This window comes from Strigops habroptila, chromosome 9 (assembly GCF_004027225.2).
Source record: "Strigops habroptila isolate Jane chromosome 9, bStrHab1.2.pri, whole genome shotgun sequence".
Lineage (NCBI taxonomy): Eukaryota > Metazoa > Chordata > Aves > Psittaciformes > Psittacidae > Strigops > Strigops habroptila.
The window spans coordinates 39,984,481-40,008,928 of NC_044285.2; the positions used below are offsets into that span (position 1 = coordinate 39,984,481).

At 35.8% G+C, this 24,448-nt stretch overlaps 1 protein-coding gene across 8 annotated transcripts in view; it reads left to right on the plus strand.

Moving 5' to 3' along the window:
• Nucleotides 1–24,448, plus strand: part of DIAPH2 (diaphanous related formin 2) — a 233,921-nt gene that overhangs the window by 80,230 nt on the left and 129,243 nt on the right. For 7 of the 8 annotated variants that reach the window (XM_030498240.1, XM_030498235.1, XM_030498237.1 and 4 more), the window contains 3 exons: nucleotides 4,207–4,308; nucleotides 10,365–10,604; nucleotides 18,313–18,442. In XM_030498240.1, coding sequence (XP_030354100.1) covers nucleotides 4,207–4,308; nucleotides 10,365–10,604; nucleotides 18,313–18,442 — 472 coding nt within the window. Of the gene's footprint in view, nucleotides 1–4,206; nucleotides 4,309–10,364; nucleotides 10,605–15,670; nucleotides 15,894–18,312; nucleotides 18,443–24,448 lie in introns of those variants that run through there. The other variant, XM_030498243.1, reaches the window with a different exon arrangement.

Below are 24,448 nucleotides of genomic sequence, written 5' to 3' on the forward strand. Positions count from 1 at the left end.
CTACAACAAACATAGAGGCATCGTGAGACCTAGGTTAATAGCAATAAGATGTAATATGTTGTGCTGAAGTATGAGGTCTTGCATGTTAATTGTAAAATGCTGGAAGCTGATGTTGTAGTGGTTGCTTATCAGTTGGAAATGATTGAGGAGAAGCAAAAGTAAGTCTGTGCTCAACGGGATGAGTATAGCTACCACTGGTGTAGCTGCATGTGGAGCAGCTAAGCCCTCACCTCACTTGCCCTGGCCTACTTCCCAGGGTGGGGGGTGCAGATTGCCCGCCCTGGCCTACTTGCAGAATGAGAAACAGCAAAGACCTTGCAGCTGCCCAAGCTCTGTTCAGTAGTAGCTAAAACATCGGTGTGTTATCATCAACACTGTTTTGGTCACGAGTCAGAACAGCACCATATTGGCTGCTATGAAGAAAATCAACTTCATCCCAGCCGGATGCAGTACACCATAAAAAAGGCAAATGTGATTGCAAGGTGTCTCAGGTCAAGTATTTCCAGTAGAGAGGATAATTATGCTTTTGAATAGTGCACCTCAAAGACTAAAAGACTCAGTTTATTTCTCAAAAATTCATTTAATATGGAGAAGCTGAATTACTGAAGTTGATTGAGGGATGGAGAAAGTCTACAGAAAGAAGCTGGAAAAGATTGACTTGATTAGATTAGCAATATAAATAGCTGAGAGGGGATAGAACTACATTATAACTAGATGGGGAAAAGAGTGATGTGCCTAAAGCACTGGGGAGGAAAATGAAGTTGCATGAGTAAAAGGCAGTGTTAACACCAGAATAGATGTATATGAATTCATCAAGAATGCAACTATCTAGAACTCAGCTGCCTGTAATCTTGAAAAACCTGAGGCTTTGGAGGTTGGTCTGTTCCTGGAGGGAATGGAGTGGCAGGGTTGCTCCCAGTAACTGGGAGATTTAGCTGAAAATCCAGAAGAGGTTCCTTCGGTGTTCCTGAAGATGTATTAGGGTAAATGGGATGTATCATTTATTCCATATTAAGTTTAATCTGGTTTGGTTTTATTCTAATCTTCCAACTGAGTTATTAACTAATTTGCCAGTTTAACCGTTTTTAGTACTACCAATTGGAAAGATTTTACAAAGCAAACCTTGCTTGCTTTCATGCTTAGCAAAACTTGTGCTTTATAGAAATGCTCATGGAGAAACCGCTTTTTTTCCAATTATCAAAGCAGTGAGAACTAAATGGCCAGAGCATAACTGAACAGATAGGAAAGTGCTTTTTCAGTTATGCTTCTCAAGTCCTCATTTCTTGTTGCTTTTCAAACTTATTGTAGTATGTGCTGAAATTAATTGGATTAATCAGTTCGAGTACATAGTAGGCTATATACTGTTGTAACTCTTCCTTGAAGAACAAAAAAATCCAGGAGAAAGAGATTCTCAGTTCCCAGCTTGTCTTTGAGAAAGTAAGTTGTCGTAAACATGCAGTTGTCAACCACTGTGTTTAGCAGAATTCAGAGTGTTTTGAGAGTGAGTAGTGAGTGATAGTTTCAGCCTCTTAATGTCAGCTTTAGATTTCTACTTCTTTTTATGTTTATGTAAGCCCTTTTTAATTACCCTATTTTTATTTAAACTCACATCATCATGAATACACTATGAAACTTTCTGAAAGTACTGAATAAGATTTGAATATGTGATCACCGAATGATTTAGCTTCATTTTCAGTTATTCAATACAATTAATGAAAGTAAACATATTTAAACATATATATATATGTGTATATATATATATACAGATGTGTTATATATGGAGCTGCAGTGCTAGTAGAGCCAAAGTGTCCTTAGAAGCTGAGGGAAAAATGAATTCATCTGTTAGCTTTAGACCGTAAAGGGGTGTGGATGACGAAAAAGAAATCATCAGGCATGTTACAGATTTTGGTTATGTAGCTATAAAAAAGAGAAGGCAATTTTAGTAGTAGGTACTTGTATTTCTGCATTGATGGAAGAAATAATGTTTAATGTGTAATGAAATATATGTTTCTGACAAATACTGTGATATTTTAGGTTACAGCATTTGGTAAATAGTCTACCTAATGAAAATAAGTTTAAAAAATACACTACTTAATTCATGTCTTTAATCTTCACCCGGATTAAACAGTCAGACGAGCAAAAACTTTTTACAGATCCTTTTTTAAAAGTAGAAGTAAGTGAGATGTAGGTTTGGGTGAATAGGAAAGGAAACATGCTTGGGTTTAAATGTGAGGCTGCAGCTTAATAGTGTGACATCAAGGTGAATCTGATGCTTATCTCTGTCAAGTATTTTGAACTCTGCTTGCTGAGACATTCAGTAGCTCCTTGGTGGAAGTGTAAAGATGTTTCCCTAAGAGGGTTGTTTTATATGAGGCTGCTTGTCCTCTTTTGTTTTCCTTATTAAGATGGGTGTATGTTTGATCCTTTCAGCTTGGAGGATTAACTTAGCTAATTTGACAAATTAGACTGATGCCTTTCTGGAAGTTGTACCTTAATGCTTACTTTATCAAGCCTGGCAGAGTGATCAGTAATCAAATTCTCCTGATGACTAGGAATATTGCAAGAGTGATGGCAAGATTGGTATGTTCTGAAAGTAAGACATCTTGTACCTATGACAGTACAGGTTTTCTCTGGTTAAGATTTTTATATCTGGAAAAAACAGGCTTTTATAGTCCTGGTTGCTTTTCTGATTTTAAAAGGCACATAACTTTCTTTTTATGCTAGAGTCATTTTGTGGCATAAACCTAAACAGTTATTATTGGTCCTCTGACAGTGTCAGTGTGCATATCCCTTCTACTTTAATCAGATCTTATGGGAACACATGGGAATGCATTTCCCTGATGGGAGGGGAGGAGAACTTACGTGCTTATAACCTAAGTTAAAGGCACATGTTCTCAAATGTTCTACTTCTATGAATGGTGTTGCCAAAAGTATCAGAAGAGTTATGGTTTTTTATCTGTAACACATTATTTTCACTAAAATCTGTGTTGTAATTAAAATCCTATCGGATTGCAGCTCCGTAGACACTTTATTGCAAGTAAACCTCTAAACCTGGCAGTGGTTCTACCATTTACTTCGGCAAGTTTGAAGAGGGTGGCTTCATAAAGTAGGAGCTTCTTGTTGAAGAACAGGGACTTATCCCTTTTCTCTTGAATACCTCGGGACCCTTGTGTTTGTGTAGAAGAAAAAATGATTTCTGCATGAAGGCTATTTTTTTTTTCTTAGTTATTTGGCATAGGAATCATTGATCGCACTGTGGAACAGAGTGAATCTCATGTTGATTTTTCAAAAGCTATTAATAACAGCAGTCTGCTACTTCTTTGGCCCCTGTATGCATATTAAATGTTTATAAATTATCCAGCATACAGAAACAGGTTGCCTCCTTGTATTGTGTGGTTAGGTGATTGCCCCCTGCCCCAGATCCTCCGAAGGGCATAGTGGGAAGGCAGGAGGTGCTGTGTTCACATAGACCTGGAGATATCTCTGCCTCTCTTCTGTAGGTAAATGTTGTCAACTCAGTCCCTTTGATTTCTTCAGCAGCTAGTGCTTGCCCTTGCTCAGTGCCCTCAACAATCTAAACTTCTACTGAGTATCTTTTAAAACAAAGTATTCTTCAGCCTTAATATAAATATTGAATACATTTAGCATATCTGTAGACACGGATAGGATTTCTAGCAAGTTCTGCTTTTTGCTGGGTTCCAGTATATTTGCCATCCTGTCTCTCCAGAAAAATCTGTCCAGTTTTGAGATGTTGCTCTTTTTTTGTGTAAGGTGTTTTAAGTGAAATTTGGGCACAGCTATTTTGAATGTTTAGAGAGTTTTATTTTTTTAGGTAGTTATGTCTTGCTTTACATAGACCAGTTATTTCTTGATTAACATTTAATGAGCAAGATGCAAACATGAGGGAGGGGGAAAAAGATAGTAGATAGAGTATAATTCTTCAGGGTCTGACAGCATCAAGAAGTTTCATCTAACTTTTAATACTGAGAACGCATTCTTCAAATTAGATACTAACAGAGGTGCTGATGTCTATATTAAATAATTAGTGGTTTGATTTGTTGTTTACGTAGTGATAAAGCTGCTTAAATAAATAAGCTTCCCATAATTTCTTCCTGCATTTCCATGTTGTGATATTTTAAATGTGTTATTTTAAGATCTCAGCTAGTTTAATATAAGTAATTTGATATAATATCTTGTTTGTTTTAGAACCTAGTGAAGACTCTTCCTGAGCAGAAGGAACTCAATGCCTTAGCCGAATTAAAAGATGAATATAATGATCTTGCTGAACCAGAACAATTTGGAGTTGTGGTATGTATCAGTGCAATAATTAACTGCAGAGATCTATTTTGTCAGATAGATTAGAAAGAAAAATTTAGGCTTGAATTAGTTTGGTTAGTTTTTTTGCAAGTCCTGCAGTAGGAAAAAGTTACCATGTATTTATTGATCAGAAACAATCTAAAAATCTCTATAAATACACATTCAGTGCTTATAATTATAGTGTAATACAGTAGTAAAATATCTTTTAGGTATATCTTAAAACTTACCATATATGGATACATATGGATATATTATATCCATATATAAAGATATATACATATATGAAGATATTCTGTATATTTTGTATAATTGCATATATGTGTATGTGTATCAAGCAATCTGTTTAAAAGCACTAGCGGAATACTTTGTTTCCTCCTTGTCGTGTAACACGCGCTTGCAGTGTGACTAAAACAATGTGATGAAATGACAGCAGTACTTCCAGCCCTACAGCGAGATGGGGTTTTGATCTCTGGAAAGGAAGGCAGGCTGGAACAATTGCCTTGGCTACTCTCTGTTTCCTGCCTATTTTTGAAATGGCAATTAGCAAAGGATACCATGGAGTGGCTGATTTACCAAACAAATGTTGGCTTCTTTCTCTCCTGCATAAATAAAGCCAAACAAAGTGGGAAATTACTTAGGTTTTGTTCAAGGAGAATATCTGAAATGTGTCTAAGGAATGGAAGCAAACGAGGTGAAGGCATTAGGACAAATGAGGACTCTGAAGTATATGAATTCTATTCAGTTAACTATTTAAAATAAGTAAAGAAATTCAGGAAATTATGCATAACGATGTTGATTTAAAAGACTCCATAGACATTGCTCCATTTTACTGCTGTCAGTTCCTTAATGTTTCACCCTGATCTTTGTAACTTGGATCCTTTCCAAATTCGATCCCTTCTTCTGCCACATATTTCCCTTTTATGAAGATCACACCTACCTTATCTCCTCTGCTTCAGCCTTTCTCCTTATTCAATTTTACTGCTTTGTTCTCTCTATCATCTCTATTGGTTGTCTTAAGTACCTGAGGACCATGCATTTATCTGACTTATGGTTACTACTGGATTGCAACTAAACAGTCTTTTGTGTTTTCACTTGATTATATTGAAAAAGTCATAAAAGTATCCTTATTTTCTGACAGTACTAATATAGTCATGATCACTTCATTGATTCGTTCTTCTGAGGAATGACCAACTACAAAAAAGCTGAGAAAGAGTTTAGAAGTATTTAATGGAATATCAGAAAAAACTGCTTAATCAAACATCTCCAAATGGTGATGTTTGCCTGATGAAGGGACTATGTTTCCTGAAGCTTGTTTGCTTATTCACCTTTACCATCTGGTTTAATTAAAAATATTATGTTTCCTTATGGGTAGTGATTCTGACTTCTTTTTAGAGGCCTCAGACTACATAAATACTACTAAAATGCTGGTTTTGTTTCCAATTTTGACTTAATTGAACAATCCATTAAAGTGGAAAAAATGCAGCTAAACTTCAGCTCTTTACTGACTGGAGTCCTTTTTCACAATGTGTTGAATGAAGCTCTGTGTTTTGCATTAATAATAATCTTAACCTTGATGTTAAGAACATGTTTCGGAATAGAAAATGACAGAAGGACTAAAGTAATATATAAAATGTGTACCCTTATTTGTATGTACATTTAGGTATGTTAATTAGTGAGATATTAATTATTAAGAGATGTTAATTGGGTAATCACTGTGCCTGTCAAATTTAATAAAGGTTGGAATAAGTTGCTTAAAATTGGTGTAGAAAAACCATACTTAGTAAGTGATTAACTTATTAGAAGAGACCGATTAACTTAATATTCAGCTGATATGTAAATGAAAATTAGAATTGCATTTTCATTTAGATGAAATGTTAAAATCAATTATATATTCAAATTAGTTATTGGAACTGTTTTTTGAAGTGTTAAACTGGGATCAAAAAAGGCAACACAACTTCCTATAAGGAAAAGTTTGCGTTGATCTTGAAGTAGAGCAAGAAAAATAGATTAACTGAATGTTGTATGCCATTAAATAAGCCAGGCAGAATATTCACTGATTTTCAAATGTAAACTTGTGTTTAAAAGTTAGTTTCTTTATGACATGGGACCAGCTGCAACCTCAGTAAGGATACTGGCTTTCAATTTCAGTGCCAGTTGAACAATTTAAGTATTACAGAAGCATAAATCTCATCTATGCTCTAATGTGTGAATATCAATCATTTTCTACCAACTCAGAGGACAGCCTGGAAAAAAACGATCTTTGACAGTTAGTGGTATTTAAACTCAGAAAACTTTACCCACTTTTCTTTACCACCAACTGTGAGTTTGAAGAAAAGAAGAATATTACCAGTTTTAGAAAGATCACCCCACCATTCGGTGATACACGCTAGTTAATAACTCTTCAGTGAAACAACAAAACAAATGACTGGAACTGGCCAAAGAATTCCATTTCTGGTGTGCGCTCTGCAAAAGTGGGAGGTTTTGCTGGTTTCTAGGGAATGCACAACTTCCCCCAGCTGTTAAGAACTGGTTATCAGTAATTTCATTGTGAATGCAAAAGTTTCACTGAGTAGTTACAGAGACTTGCAGATTCTGTGCCCCTCTTCTGCTGTACAAACAGTGTTAGGCATCCTGAACACTCCTTGCTGGGAGGGAGATCAAGTGGGAAGAATTGTACAAGATTGCTGCACTTGCAGTGGTTTAGAGAAATTCAGTCATTTGAACTGAATTTATATGCCACTTGTTTTACCTCACTGTCATTTCTAGAGCTGCTGTAGAATTAATCTTTCTAGAACCTTGCTAGGGAAAAAAACCCCAACTTGAATATGTCGTAGGTAAGAGGCCGAGTAAGTTGTCTTTGTAAGGTGACAAATTTACGTTATAACAATGTCAGCTTTATTCCTTAGGAGGCGAGGCAAATTTAATTGTGCTTTTTGCCTTTCTTCAGTAACCTTTGAACCTAGTTTTAATACAGGGCTTGAGAATTGAACAATGATAACAAATAATAAAGAACTGAATAAAGAACTTGATTAGATAGAGAATTCAGGCAAGGACCTTTATGAAAGCTCAGAAGGGAAAATAATGACACGCAGTCCAGCACTCACAATTAGCTGGCAAAGAAATACCCATTTTCTTGTTTTAATTGTTCATGCTGGAAGCTAATATTTGCTGTTACTTGCACCTCCTTGAATGTGTTATTTCTTAGATGCCTTTGACACTAATTTTGTAGAGCTGTAAACAATCTGACCTTTTCCTAAGTGAATAAATCTTAGTACCTTACCTATTTTAAGAAGATTCCTGTGAGTTCAGTATGTTTATCAGCCATTGAACATGTGTATTCAGAAGCATGCATATGAAAGAGAAACCAGTGCAGGGCGGGGAAGGAGGAAATAAAAAAACATTTATGGTCATCTTCTATTGATACATAAAGAGCATAATGTATAGAAAAATGTTTTGAATTCTGTGGAAACAACGCACTTGAAACAGCACTTATAAAACTGTCAAGATACTTGTAAAATACTATGCAGATGAAATCAAAACTTATTGCTAGTTCAGTAGTCAAAGTACTTTGCAAAGTAGTTGTGATCAGTCTTCTGTGACACTTCACAGCATTAAAAAAGAAAGAACAAATGGGCTGAAGTGTTGTAAAGGATTATTTTTCACAGACGTTGAAGTCATGCTGTTCTGTTGGCTTACACGTTTTGTTGCAGTGTTTTCAGGATGTAAAGCTTGTGGCAACTTTTGTGGCATTTTCAGTAAAAAGAGTGATTGGAGATTGTTCTACAGAAATTAAAAGGAAATTATGTGATTAATTTAAATATCCATCTACTGCAGCCCAGTGAAGGTAGATACTTTCAAGGCAGAGCTTTTCAGTATGTTATTTTCTGAAATACAGAATGATTAGAAGAATAATGTTTCAAGACTTTTGGCTTATAGAGGCTCATAAAGAAATTTGTGACAATGGAGATAGATTAAAAAAATACCACAAGTTATGCTGGAATGCTTCTGTTTTGATCCTTTCCTTTTCCTCATGCCAGTCTGATCATGTGAATTGTTTGAGACCATCTGGAGTGCCTTCATATTTATAGTCATTTTAGTATGATCTAATCATTATTCAGGCCACCCAAGTCTTTCCTGTGGAAGTGTTTGCTGCTGCTTCTGGTAGCTGTCTGGTAGATAACACCGGTAGGGAAATTGTGGCTCTTCAAAGAGCCACCGTAAAGCTTTGGACAACAGACATGAGCATCTAAAAATCTTGGTTTTGATAGTCAAGATCTGTGATTTGTTACATAACAAGGTGACAAAGTGCTTTAGGAACACCACTGATTGTGAATACTTTGGGGGAGAAATCTTTCTCTATTCTGCTAATTAAAATCAGGAGTTAGGTTTGAAAGGTGCTTGCATTTAAATGAAAATTTTCAAGTGGATTAAAAATTCTCAGTATGTATTTTGCTCTTAAATTTAAATATGTCTCCTGAATTATGCTCTGCTTCTAAGTAAAGGGAAATATTACTGATCTCTTGTGCAAAATAGGAAAGATGTGGCTGTATTTTGGTAGCTGGTCTAATGAAACTGGTCTTGGGGATTTAAACTTATGAGTCAGTATTGTAGATACTTTTCAATATCTCAGTCATTTACAATGTTACAACACTGATTTATAACCTTCCATCATTTCATCAGCTCAGGAAGGAATTAGTCCTATCCTACCTTTCGCAAAGTGTCAGGTAACATAAAGGTGATAGTATCTTGGGCAGTAGTTTTACAAAATTTGTTTAAAAGAAGAAAAAGACAAGAGGTTGAAAAGCAGCCAGTATCCTGCCTGCAAGGTATGATGTCACTGGATCAGAAATCATAGGGTATACCAGAAGTATATCCTTACTTTAGTATCTCTAGGTATATTGCTTTTAATGTGAAACTTATTGTCATGAATTTCAGCCAAAGCCTCTTTATCCATCTCCTGATTCTGATTATTCTGATTTCTGATTATTCTTTGGGGTACACAGATTGGGGCTTTTGATGGTATGAACTTAAAAAGTCTTGGTATCAAATATATACCATGGTGTATCTTTAAAATACCTTTGGGCTATTTGGTAACTATCAATACTGTCAGGATCCATATTATTTATTTTATAACTTGCTGTAAGAGTAGACAATAACTGAATAAAAACCAGTTTGGTTTTCATTTCCATTAAAAGCTGAAAAAATAAACCACCTTATTAGATGCAGCACTGATGTCATCTGTAAGTACCCCAGTTAACAGCTCACATCAGTACAATAGCATAAAATACTTGACCTGGCTTTATACAAATACCTGACCAGTGAAGCTTATCCTCCTGTGTCTCAGACTGACTTAGATATTCCCATGTCCTCCACAAGGGTCCCTAAGGATTCATTGTGTCTTTCACCTATTGCTCTCTTAGTGACCAAGAGCAAGTTGAGAGCTATGTATCAGCTCAGTAAAAGAATCTAAAAATGGAAGGTTTAATTCTTTTGCTTTGTCAGACTGAAGTGTGCTGTGTGTGTTTGTGCTGGTATCAGCACACACACTTGAGAGATCGTTGTACCATTTCTGAAGGAAGAAAAACTAAGAAGCTTTGTTCTAGGATCATTGATGATGCTGGTGAATATCAGAGTTCAAGAGTAACTTCGCTGGAGGTGTGATGAAATGTTTGCCATGGGTACCTTCAGCTTGATCTTCAGTTCTTGGTAACTGGTAGAACTGGCTTAGGTTTTCTTTGCTGAGAGGAAGGGTTTTGGCAGTGCCCATGTATTGCCTGTGAGTTTGGAACAAATTAGATGGTTGGTAACACACACTCTTTATTTTCAGTGCGTTGCTTCACTGAAATTTTTTTTCACTCAAACTGTATGGTTTGGGGACAAATACCTATGGGCAGGTACGGATATCTGGAAATACAAGGTAGGCAGTAAAAACATAGAGAAGCTGGAGTCTTGTTGGCTGCGCAGTATTGTTTTCTAATACAAACTATTTTGCCTAAATGACCTTTTTGGGTTTTTTATGTTCTGATTCAATGTTTCTTATTTTGCAGATGAGTTCAGTGAAAATGTTGCGGTCGCGTCTCAACGGGATCCTCTTCAGGCTTATGTTTGAAGAGCACGTAAACAATATCAAACCTGACGTTATGGCGGTTACACTGGCTTGTGAAGAGCTCAAGAAGAGTGAAAGCTTTAGCAAGCTCTTAGAGTTAGTGCTGTTCCTTGGAAACTACATGAACGCTGGCTCCAGAAATGCACAATCTCTTGGTTTTAACATCAGTTTTCTTTGCAAGGTAAGATGAAGCTATAAAACTTTTAGGTGCAGGTTCGTAAAACTCAGGACACATGAAAAAGTACCCTAAACATGGAAAAACATTCAGTCAATGTAGTTTACTGCACCTCTGTATTTAATAAAGGACAGACAAGTGTGGAGTAAGCGTTTCTAGGCTGCTGCTCTGCTGTAGCTGTCTTAGTGCAGTGGCGATTTAAGGCAGTTTAATTCTACGTCTGTTATACTCTTTCTGGAGTACATGAGTGGAACAGCTTTTTTGATCTGAATTTCCTCACCTATCATCTTGTCAATAGAATATACACAGAGCTCTGAAGCAGCTCTAGCTGCTCGTCTTTCTCCCTATCTTCTACCCAGCTGTCCTTCCAGCAGTGTCACAGAGATAAGTATATGTGATTAAAAAGCAACGTTGTTAACCTACATTGAACTTCAGTTGTGATGGCAAAATATGAGATGCAATGAGAATTGCAGAATCTGTAGCAGTCAATTTAATGTGCAGTGCGTGTTTGTTTATATGGTAAAATGCGTGTAAGGCATTGATCTGAACTTGACTGTCTCAGTTTGTAGAGTACCTTTGAAAGCAAGATACCTTATCTTAAATGGATGCAACATTTGCTAAGCAGATTAAAGAATAAAGTAGTCAGTATAAATCTTGCAGAGGAATTCTTCAGTTACTATTTTGTTTGGTCTAATTAGAGGATCCAGGTTTCAAGTCCCTTTTTTTGGATGCCATGAGGAAATGTGATGTGTACTTCAAGGAAATGGAACCTGGGGGGGGGGAAATAATATTTCAAGCTCAGCAATCTGATATTTCAGTAGAGAAAGACTCTGTTTGCTCTAGTTTAATGGAAAGATGTTGCTAACTTCTGATGAAATAAAAGCCATCACCTGAGAAGAACTTTGATTCTTTAATAGCTTTTTCTTAAGAGAGTCCAAGTTGAAGGATTTTTTTTTTTCATAGTTCTAGTGCTGCGTTTTCTTTTTGATAGTAGTGGAATCTAAAGGGAAATTAATGTTTAAAGTAGAAAACTACTTGTTAATAAGGGGAAGGGGAAATGATGACTGTGCATGAATGGTACTCTAGCATGGCATAGATTTGAGAAGGAATCCTTGCACTCCAGGTGATAGATTTATGAATTGCTGTCAATGCAAATCCCACAGATGTTGACACAGCTAATGTAGATTGACTAATCCTGCAAATTGTTCTCTACTGAACTGAATAATTGCTGAAGCATAGCTATCTGTGCTTACAGCTTAATTCCATTTAGAATAACTGTGACAATCTATGACTGTTTAATTCAGCCTTGCCCTCAGAAACAAAACCTATTTAACTTTGTTGTTTGTTTTCAAGATAGGCATTTCTGAGGGAAGTGATGGGGTTTTTCTTTGTTGGTTTTTTTGTTCCCCTTTTCCCCTGTGAGATTTGGAGAAAATACTTAAATATTCTCCGTAATAAAATGTTGGCTGTGCTATTGCGTTTAGGTACGAGGTATATTTTGCTTTAAGGAGATGGCTAAAGATAAGATAGTCGCAAAGGCAGTGGTAGCTGTTGGAGCAAAAGGAAGGTCTTACCAAAATCTAGAGTTTAAATGGCATCATTAATATCTCTGCGTATTGATTAAACCTTATGAATCATCACTGGTAAGTTCCACACTCAGAACAAGTCACTTAAGTTAATGGAAATGTAGATAAATATTTCTGGATGGAGTGACATGTGCATTGTGCAGTTGAAACTTATTGTTTATAACTAAAAAAAGATATTTTCTGCTATTTAACCTCTGCTTTTTATTGCTTTATGTGTTTGTCACTCTGATTTGAATTAGATGACTATAATAATGTGCTTTTGAAAGAATTATTTGTTCTAAAATAGTTTTGTACCTGTACTTTAGGGAAGTACTCATATTTAGGGAAGTAACCTTTTCCTCCATTGAGGTTTAATTTTATAAATAGGAGGTGTTGACACTTAGTACTGACAATGGGTTTATTTTATTTTTAAGTGATTACTGTTAAGAATTTGTATTCATATTTGGATAATGACTCTTTTTATGCACTGATTGTTTCAACCGATAATGGCATTTGGTTCTTTTGCTTTCAAATTCTGCCTTCCCATTTTCCACCTGAAGTAGTGAGATGGCTTTATTTGCTTTGCATTATTAACCAAGACTATGGTCTGATAGGCCTTTCTTACCTGTTGTGAATAGCACAACATATTAAACTGTATCAGGTGGCGATATCTTTTATAAGCATGAGATTTAATAGCTGTCACAGCCACATACCAGCTGTAAATCATCGCATTATTCAAACAGTCTCAGAATTTACAACTGTTGGTCAACTTTAGAATGAGGAAAGTAATTTCTTACCATTTTTAGACATTGCTCGCCTGAAGTAAGAACTGCTTCAGTGGGAGTTTTAAAATCAAACAAGATTAGCTGGCTTAATGTTTTAAAATGTTCGTCATTTCTGTCATTGTCTAATTTTTTGACTACTTTTGGTGACTCTCCCTGTTAGATACCTGATGGGACAAAGTAAAATACAAGTTAAACAACAGTATTATCCTCTGAGTGTTGTTGGAACTTCAGCTGTTATGTGAACAGAATTTATAATACATCCAGTTATCTGTGACTCATATGTCAGTTTTTAGCTGTTCTTTACTGTAGGTCAGTGTTTTGTCTAAAGGCAAGGATTTAAGTCTCAGAAAAAAAGTAACCAGAAAAGGTATTGGAATAAGGGGAATCAAACTAGTAGACCACTCGATCAATGTTTTTTAAAGGCTTGATGTTTGCAAGTTTTTTAGTTTGTGGTTCATTTTATTTTAGTTCTTCTTTTCTTTCTGAGAGCAGTGATTTACACTGTCTTTTATAGCAGTGGAATTCCTGTCCCTGACAAGAGAGCTTGTAATTTATTTTTAAGTTCATTTTTTTGAGCCAGGCAGGTAGAACACGTCTCTATGTGTGCACATTCTTTTGTGCACAATACACACAGACTTGTTTTAATGATGAGGTATTCGAATGTCATGAATTCACTTCTCAATAAAACGTGATTTTTGTATTGATTTTTTTTGGTCATCTTTGAACAATCTTCAAATTAATTGTCTGTTTAGTATTTGTGTTCTATGATCTGAAAAAAAGGAAAGAAACAAGTATTGATCTGGGATAAATGTTTGTGTTGAGAAAATAAGTGTCCTTAAAACAGAGCTGGTCACTTTGTACACAGAAATCTGTTACTGTGTAATAACTTTTAAACATGATAAAGAAAATAAAGGAAAGAAAGCATGAATACAAATTTGTCTGGCCATAGCTAAAAAGCTAATGCATGTATAGTAATTGCAAATCCTTAAAACCAGATTATCTCTCTGGATGCTATGTTGCAGTGTATGATGTTATTGAAAAAAGAAATGACTTGTAAACAACACTTGGCAGAAGGCAGAGAACTTAATTTTGTTCAAATAAGAGACCAACATTAGAATTCAGGTGCTGCATCAAGACTGGCAAGCAGGAGCTATTCTCATGTATGCACAGAATAATAATAGAAGAATAAAATAGAATAATAAAATAAAAATAATAAAAAGTTTTAGAAGTGTGTTACAGTATGATTTGCATGTTTTAAATATTTAGCTAAGACACTATGTGTAAAGGGAGACCTGTTACATTGATGTTATTTCTGAGCTGCAGACCTAAACGCTGTACTCTGTATATTACTTGATTTGAATGTATGTGCTGTCATTGTTATGCTCTGTGTGTATTAGTCTTTAATCCTTTCCCGAACAGTGAATCTGATAGTATTGACCACTCAAAATGGGGCTTCAGCATTCAGCTGGAAGCTGCTTTCTGTAGCCTGCACTCATCTACTATTTTTTTTTTTTATTATCTTTTATTTTTAACTAAATGCGCTATCCACAAATTCTCTTTCTCAGCTATAGAAACGCCTTAGAAGCAAAAGCTGCAGTAGAAATCTGTAATAGCACAGTGTTAGTGTCTTTTATTAAGGAACAAACAAATTCGGAAAACCTTAAGTCAGTGACATGCATTGTAGATGTTTGCGGGTGCCATATATTCAGACACTGCTCTGTAAAAGCTTTTATATTCCAGTGTGTTAACACTACTAAAGATGCAGAAGTAAAGCAATTATCTGTATGCCAAATGGAGAATTCCATTACTGTTGGTGGGTTTTGTGGGTTTGCCAAGTCTCAGGGAACTACTAGGACTTCTCTATTATGGTAACGCTTTGAGAATGAAAAGGGTGAAGATACAGAGGGTATAATGCAAAAAATTTGAAAGGCAGAGAGTTTTAGGATGCACAAACTTTTCTTCCAGTACGTATATTTATTAGGTAGGAATTTGGGGTTTTTTGCTTTATTTTGTGTTTAATATACCTAGGGGTCACTAGCAAGACAATTCTGGCTGCTTCTAAAGATGCAGCCCTTTGTACAGTCCACCTTTTCTTTATCTCTGGCCTGGGTCCGTATGTACCTGCAGTTGTGAGGCTGGAACACTCAGTAACACTGTCAAATGGATGTAATTTTTCCTTTTTTGCTCCCACACTAATCTGTAATATCACTTGGCATTCAGAACCCACAGAATACTTAATAGAAGTATGTGTTTCTGGTTGAATTGTCTGTTAAGATGTAATTAAGAGCCACCATATTAAAATAAAAGTTCTAATCACTATTTGCTGTAGAGCTTAGCTTCAGTTATCTGTGTAAGTAATGACTAAAAGTGCAAGGAATGAAAGGAAGGGGGAAGGTATTGATTATTTTTTTTTCCCCACAATTTGCTCTTATTCTGCTAACCCAAATAAGACATTTCTTTACTTGAGAAGACATTGACTAAATGTCAGCTCCATGAGGGTAGTTTTTTTTTAAATAGTAGCCTCTTGATGCGAAACTTGATTTCCTGTTTATTAACCTTTTAATGTGACAGAGGCCCTAAGTGTATTTTGTTTGTAAATCTAGCATCTTGACCTTGCCCTTCTCCGGAGCTCTTGTTTATAAAGGGACAGTTTAGATTTATGCTGAAAGAAAATAACAGGTATTTTAAAGTTGATTTTGTATTTATGTGGGATGCAACTCAGCAAGAAACCTGGAGCCTGTCCTTGTGGAAGAACATGAGCCAGTGGTGTGCCCTGGAGTGATGGGTGACAGTGTCCTGGGCTTGTAGTCAGGAGATCACGGCTAGTGATTTATTTGCTCTTAACTGAGAATTTGCTGGGTTGCATATGGAGCATGATGTTCAGGATTCTATACAAACCTTTTTTATTATTCATAAACTTGAGTGGGTTTAAGGGGGGGACCTGTGACAACCTTCCAATACAAGTAAGTTTCTGTAAAGGCGGAACAAAGCTTTTTAGCACAGTGTAGAGCAAAAGAATGAGACATGGATGTAAACTGAAACTGGGGACAATTTAACTAGATAGGAGAAAAACTGCTTTCACTTTGTAATTCAAAATACCCAGATTTGTCTCTTCCATGAAGTAAGAAAATGTTAAATTTTACCCAAGAATAAGAAGAGAGGAGACAAAAAAATTATCCTGAATACAAGTATACTCTCTGAATCCAGAGAATGTCAACACACAGCTATGCTGCTGTTAGCATTCTGGTTCCTATCTTTCATTTCTGCTTTTACATTTAAATAATATCTGCTAAAGTACACTCAAACCCTGCATATCTTCCTTATCTTCTAATTGTATTATAGGCTTAGAACTTGATTTTTAAAGCATACATATTCTAAAGATCAAGCAGAGCTGTGTTATCAGTTCTGTCTCTTAGCTGTTGGAAATACAAATGAACGTAGCAGAGACGTGTTTGTTGACTGGGCCAAAGGAGTGAGTTTGACACAGTTGTTTGAGATGCGAAGGAATGTTTACTACAGGTTTTAAACAACTCAGCAGGTGCTAATACCAACTCTTGTCAATATGATGTTACCACTGGTGACAAAACATGTTTCTGTTGTAATCTGAAGGCAAAATAATTTTGTCCATTTAGAAAAAAGAAAAAGCTTTATCCACTTGATGTCAGAGATCAAAGACTGCAAATCCCACAGTTCTTGTTCACAGACAAATTGAAATGCAATTTCTTTTTACCATGCAGATGTTTAGCCACTAAATCTACCTTTTTTTTTTTTTTTTTCAAGTTGGACAAACTTCTATGTACATAGCACATTAAAACCTTTTAACTGCACACCATTACTGAGCATTGTTTAGTCTTTAATCACTGAATGGGTATGAATTAAATTGCATTCTTAATTGCCTAAATACCTTATATTTTTAAAAGCCTATTTTTTGACTGTACTCATTTATTCTTAACAGGGTAATCCTTAAAGCTGAAAGGCCTGTATTAAATTGAACATCGATGGCAAGCCTGTCATGAGGATTATAGAATTAGAACTTCTAGTGATTTAGAGAATGAGAAAACAAATAGGAGATTTTACACAGACATTTTTGTATTTTTCTTAAATAAATCCTTGATTTCATTTGTTGTGTATGTTGTAGCTTACTCATGTATAAGAACTGTACTAGATGAGTAAGTAATGTGGTTAAATAAATCTTTACAGATATACTTGTAATACTAATTCTCTGTGGAGAGTGAAGTACAATTATCTCAAACTCTTGCATACACCTACTCTCTGGTGTCTTTGTAAATAAGAGGTAATCTCTACTTCCACTAAATCTTCAATCAACTTTAACATTCATTCTCCATGTCTGCATAAAAATGGAGAAACTAAATTTGGACTTAAATTCATTTTCTCACTCTCAAGTTCATGATGTTCCTTTGTCTATATACATGCACTGTACCATGGGATTTAGCCCCAAGGATCTGTTTCCTTGGAAATTTGCCACTAGCCTTGTATTTTAACAATTATTTCAGAATTAGTTTTCTAAAATACAAAACTGATTCTAGCAGTTAATGCACTTCGGTTAATGGAGAACAGAGGCTCTTTCCACATTCAAGAAGACCAGCTTGTTTTAGACCACTAAAAATTCCCTCTAAAAATATCCTCAGAGGGTAGTGGAAATATCCAGTTACCTGTTTGTTCACACTGTGCACAATTTTTAGGCAGCTCTTCATAAATAAAGCTGAACGTATTAAATTTTCTTTATGGTTGGTTAGTTACCTTTGCTTTTGTATTATTTTGTATTTCAGTAAGGTGGGGTGCAGTTTTTTAATGTGTCTATGTAAAATTTAAAGTCTTTAGGATAAAGCAGCGTATGTTAAATTTTGCTTCAATAAAAAACCTGTAGATTTATGACAAGGAGTTTCTTAAACTTGACTGGTAAAAGAGCAAATTTTGACTTTTAGCACACTGTCTGGCTCTGCAGCATTTCAGAGGGATTCCTTTAGAAATCTGGCAGTGGGGGGCATTGAAAGAACGAACTAAATGCTGTTCTGTTTAGTCTCTATTCTCAGCTATTTATTTAATCACAGCAAGCATTCTGAACTAGCGTTGCTCAAATGTCAGGACTTTATGGACTGTCTTCAGGTTTTGTTCTTGGCATAATTACTCTTTCAAGAAATACAGCATAGGAGCATAGCAATAGGCTCCCCTTTGTAGTCTTAAATGATAAAGAATTGGAGAAATTTCATGTTTTAAATGATTTCTTTCATTTGCAGGCAACCACTGTAACTTTTTACTGATGAGTTTACAACTGCAACAATCACTTTCCTTAAACATTTGACTAAAAAAATTCTCTTTTTTTCTCTTGTATTTGCTTGTTAGATTCGAGATACTAAATCATCAGATCATAAAACAACCCTCCTGCATTTCCTGGCAGAAATCTGTGAGGAAAATTACCGGGACATCTTAAAATTTCCAGATGAATTGCAGCATGTTGAGAGCGCAAGTAAAGGTAAGCAAATAGATGAAACATGTGAAAGTAGTAGCTGTGTGCTTTGACATGAAATACTTGGAACATTTCATTTTAGATTGTAGGATTACGTAACCTGTAAGCATTGATAATCCGTGTGGATTTTGCTTTTCTGGTATTTATTGACCTGAGAAAAGTAAGGAGGGGAAAAACAGTAGTAAAGTTACTTCTCTTCTTCTAAGTAGGTAGTGGAAATAATACGGCATATTTTGGTGAAGTACTGGCAAAATCTCACGGGGGAAGTTGTGTAAGCACTGTAATGATGGTTTAGCACTAAGCCTTTGAAGTTTTGTTGCTTGAGAGTGAGCACCTGTGTGCATGAGTGCATGTGCATACACACACAGCATCCTTCCCATTTTAACACTCAATGTAACACTAAATAGAGAATAACAAATATGCTTTCTAAGGATCCCAGACTCTATATGAAATGTATAGTTTAGTTGCACTGTACAGTCAACACTTAATACTGGTTTTATTCTTGGTCAGTCAGCAGTATAGCTAAGTGATAGCTTAATTCATGTGTTAGATATCTAAGTGAAATAGGCTGTGCTGCTTGGCACACTTGCGGCTTAGCTATCAAAAGTGAAGGCTGATGGTTAAAGTGATAATGGTTGAAGAAGATAATTCAAACTGTTCTTTTTTGACTGGGCATTAACTGATTCATCAGAAGATAAATACTTGGGGTAGCACATGAATATGAAGGGAAAGAGAGGGGAAAATAACAATATTGCTGCTAGCTCTAGCCAGGTTTGTCTTGGAAGCTTTTGTTTCCTTTTTTCAGTGTTCTCTGTTCAGTGCAGTGATTATTAGATAGGCACTTCTTTTAATTAAGCCATTCTTTTCTTTCAGTTTGTCATTTTCTATCTTACACTTTAGTCGAGTGAGAGCAGAACTCTTGTTTCCCTAAGGACTTAGGTTGATTGATGAACTATTCCCTAACTTTGCCATTGCTTCATCTCCAACTTATTCACAGATTTATGTGATTTTCTTTGTCAGACAATTTTTTGTTGTTTCTCAGACTTCACAAGTACTTTTCTATGTGTTTGCTCTTCTACATATAAACTACATTTTATTCATATTGATTAAATGTCTCCATGCTTCATGTTCCTCTTTGATGAATACTACTGAAGGCCTATTAACAAAATGGAACCAGTTGGTCTGTAGAGGGTTGAGGATGGTGTGTTTTATGGTGGTATAGAGACTGAAGAGCTAACTTGTGCATTACTGTGTTGAATCCACAGATAGATATCTGTATATGAACATGCACACATACCCCTGGCTACTTACATCTGAGCACCACTATGGATATTACACAGAGAATTCTTACTGTTGATTTTGCTGTCAATCTTTTTTCTTCTCTGACCCTACCTTACCCAGTAAGCGTCACTGGTGTGGCCAGTGTGTTCACAAGGACCTGTGCTAGAGTGACATGGTGATTAATTTTACTTATTCAACTAGTTTGTCATCTTATCTGAATTCCAGCAATGTTTTCTAGCTCATGATCATTCTTCTGGAGGTGATTTTTAAGTTTAATCCTTTTCTTCCTTTTCTTTCTTGTGAAATTCTTTACAAAGCCTTATGGTTTACCAGGCACATTTGATGATGTTTTATTAATTTTCTCCTGTGGCTAATGCTTGACCTTGCAGCTTTGAGATTTTTATAGTTTGATTCAAAGCCTCTGATGGTCTCTAAGTTGACTTGAGGAATTAAACCGAAAAGAGTTAGTAAAGTTAAAGTAAGCTACAGCATCCTAAAGAGACAAAGCATATTAATGGGAGCAAAGTCACTAATAATCCTGATGCTTAGAATATGTATGAAAAAGGGTTTATTGCAGTTGAATTTGTTTCATTCTGTGAGATAAAAGCTCATTATGGTTCCTACAAACAGTGCTGACTTATTATCAGCAGTATAAATTACTGTTCATTTTTAATGACCAAAACTTCCCTTTCAGCCCTTCTTTGCTTTCTGTAACAAAGCAGATTTTTGGCAGAATAAATGTGATTTGTGCCACTTGCTTCAGTTCCCCGTGGTGCTTTTGGGGTTTTGCTTAATTGTAATGTTCATCTGCTCTGTCACATGTGGTCATTTTTTCTGTGCAGGAAGCTAACATGATTTCTGTTGAAGAGTAGATTTTTCTTTCCTATTTATTGTTTGCTGATAAACCAGTGGTTTCAGGGATGGACAGTGAGGTTTATTTTCCCTGTAGGAGGTTATTTTTTTTTTTTTTTTTTTGGAATAAACTGGCTACAGATGTGAGGACCTTGACATCAGTTATACATAAAATAGAAGGAAATCTACCAGCAAATGTTGTCTCTGTATGAATTTTAAATAAGGAAATATGAGCTAAATAGGTCTGATTACTGAGATGGATGCTGCTTACATTTAAGGCAGAAGGCAGCCTCGTGGATTGAACTGTATATAAAATTCCAAATACAAGACTTAACACATACAACTTCTTTTAAATCTTGGGTGCATTTTCTCAGTTCCACATAAATAAAAGTTAAGTCTTGTTTTGCTTTGATTTCCATATAAGAATGAAGAAGCAGCATCTGAACAACAGATGATTTTTTTAACAACTAGCAGATAAAGCATGAAACTGGATTTTCATATGAAAAGGTCAGTGGGATTAGATGAACTACCCATGCATGTAGTAAAATCTTCAATAATCTGATATTAGGTATAATGAAATATTTGATCTTTTTAAAGATGGCAGATCAATCTAGAGGTTTATGAAAAGTAAAAACAAATTAGGAAACAGTTTTATTCTGGAAAGTATGAGCAAAGGTTAAACTGATTAACTGTCAAGAGATTGTTGGAAAAGCAGTGCTTCCTACTTGGAGCAGACCGTGTGAAATGAAAACCAATAAAAAACTCACAAGCCTGTGACAAACTGGATTCTTAGATGGAAGAGATCCTCACTCACCTTCCCCCAGTCTGCAATGTTTTCCTCTTGTTCCCCTACTGTTCAAACTGTGTAAAGCCTTGTTTTCGTATTTCTAGCTGGTTCACTTGTTATTCCAGTTGCTGCTTTTTGTAGTATTTATTCTTACTATCTTCCAAACTGTGATTTTATGAAATAGCTGACAAATTTCCATCCCTTTCTGTAGGTTCAGTCAAACCAAACTTCACAAGAGGAACAAGAGGCACCTTAGTAAAGTCAGATCACCAGTTTGGGATTTCTAGACCTAGTCATGTTGTAAAAAGTATAATGTGGAATTCCTTAGAAAAGACATGTATTTTTTAACTTGAAGCTCCTCTGAGTGTCAAGCCTCTCGGAAATCATGTAAAAAGAAATATGTAACATGCAAACTTGAGGAGGAACGTTAGCCGTGTATTTTGTAGCAATTTAGTCTCAGATTTTCAAACAGCAACAGTTGTAAATCACAGTTCATGGCTTAAACATTGTGCCTGTATTAAAAAAAACCCCACAGCCATATCTTTATGAGTTGAACTTTGTGTCCAGCCCCTCCTGAGTTTAACAGTTCTTGACATACTTACGTTATCTGCTTGCTTTGGCTGTCAAGAGTGGGAGCTACTAGGCTTTGTAGTCATGGGAAGTTCTGAGAGCTTGTGTTGTCGTCTTGCTGGCATTTACTTCAGAACCAGTTGGATATAGAATGCTATTATCTGTAGTTGGCCATTCTCTGTTATCTTGATGTGTTGGGCAAGTTAATGTGCTACCTCATGTGTATAGGTGGAATATAGATCACAGGGTTATCTGAGCAGTTGTAGGACTCCCAAGAACAGCTTAACTCCCAGCAAAGGGCTAAGCTTAACTGTGCATGCAGTATAAAGGCTCTTTAAGAAATAATAAGGGTTTCCTCCAGTGCTGAAGGTAGAGAATTCTGTGCCTGGTATAAAGGTACGCCACTAATAATTCTTCTAAAGTATTGTTAAAAGAAACAGAGGGCATTCTGAGTAAAATCAAGTAAAAGACGCCTTGGAGCAGGGGGTGAATTATATCTGTGTAGACAACTAGGAAGTACTAATAACAAGAGCACAGATTTCTTAATCATGTTGACACAAAAAATTATTTCTCCAATTTGCAAGCATATGGTTCTGATGGTTGAGGCATGTCTCTAGGAAAGACATCAGCAATCAGAAGCACAGTGGAATGCAAATATGTGTATACTTAATCTATTATTACAAATACTGTAAGAAAACATTAATGTTTAAATTCTGTGCAGGTACTTCACTGTGATTTAATGCCATAATTTTACAGTGGAGAAAATATTTTAAAACATTCTGTACCATTGTTGCTTTGAAGTAGAGCAATTTAAAGATACCCATAAGTAGGAGTCATTTTTCTGTCAGACAAAAGTTTTATAGTTTATTGCAGTAGAAGAAACTGTGTTTTTACAGAGAGATCTGCGGTATCTTCCACCTTGCACTGTTTAAATTGCTGAAACAGATTTTGCCCAATCTGGCACATTAATGGGTATAAAATAGACAATGCCTTCTGGCGTGAGAAATTTAATGTCTGCATCTGTGACTCTTCTCTCTATAATAGAATCTGAAGTTGGCATTTTGCATCATAATCACAAGTCAATCTTGCACTGTTTAGTGATTTCTGTCATTCTTCTCATTCACATAAACTGCAATCTTGAAATGTCAGAAACTCTCTCAGTGTGTTTTTCTGAATGTAGTAAACACACAGTCAGGTACATCAAATACTAAAAGACTTTTTTTTTCGTCTCATAACACTACTCCTGTATTTCCATATAGCACCAGCATATCAATGGTGGTTTATGCATCACCTTATTAAAAGTTTTTTCCACAGATATGTTCTTCTTCACTGACAAGTGTCAGTGAGGAAGACAGTGAAGGGAAAACTTCACAGATAGTTTTTGTGGTAGTTCCAAGGGGCAGTTTCTGGAAGAGATCCTGTTGGAGTCTCAGTGGCATTCTGGATTGCCTTATACTCTGCAAAATTCCTTAGTAGATAGTCCCAGTCTGTGAAGATTTTGAGGCTTTATTTAGTGGCTGTCTTCTAGGGTGTATGCAAAGTTGTAGTTCTGAATTCTGGAACCACATTTTGAAGTTACGATTTGGATTCTACATTAAGAAAAGGTATTTTGTATGGCGTATGTTTTAAGGATCTACTTCTTTCCCCGAAGTTTAAATATCAAGGGCAGAATTAAACAACAGTCCAAATGACTCTCATGGGCCATTGCTTATTAAAGAAATGAAAGCCTTTAAGAAAGTTCTGGCTGTAGTTAAACCAATTCAGATTTGAAGACTGCTTTAAATGACTTCTCAAATTATGTAATCCATTTGGAATTCCTTAATACAAGCCACTAGAGAGAGGTGCAAGCTGCAGAACATCACTTCTTTCTTTTCCTCCTCTCTGTTCTTGAATTTGCACTTTTATTGATGTAAGAAAGGCTATTACACATCTGGCTGGCACCTCAGTTAATGAGACCAAACTCCTGTTGCAAGTTGAGAGCCTGAAGGGTGGTCTGTTGGATGAAGTTGCTCAACACCTTCTCTACTAAGTTTTTAGTCACAACAGATAGGTTGTGTTACAAGAGCTTTGCTCCTTCTCTTTCTTTGTATTCCTCACTTCCTGCGTTTTTTGCACACGTACACCACTGAATGTAGTGTCACAATGAGTGACAGCATACAGACACCTTTCAGTTTGATACACAAACCAAGCAAAGGTGGACATGGAGTAATAGTGATGGTGCAAAATATAGGCTTTTACAATAAACACAACAAAGTTAACGCTTCCACATCTGGATGCAATTGATAGAACTTAAAAGCCCAGTTGCTTCTTTCCTTTGCCTTACTTGCAATTTGCTTTACATCTTTGCCAGGCAGTTCGACTTTGGTGTGCCTATTTAGTAGATACTGATGTTGTAATTACAAGCCCTGTTTTCAGAATTATTTTTTGAAATCTTGAAAGACAGTTATAATTAAATTAACATCAAAGTAAGGTGAGTTTCTGGAGTACTGTGGAGAAGATACCCATGTTTCCAGAAGAATGCT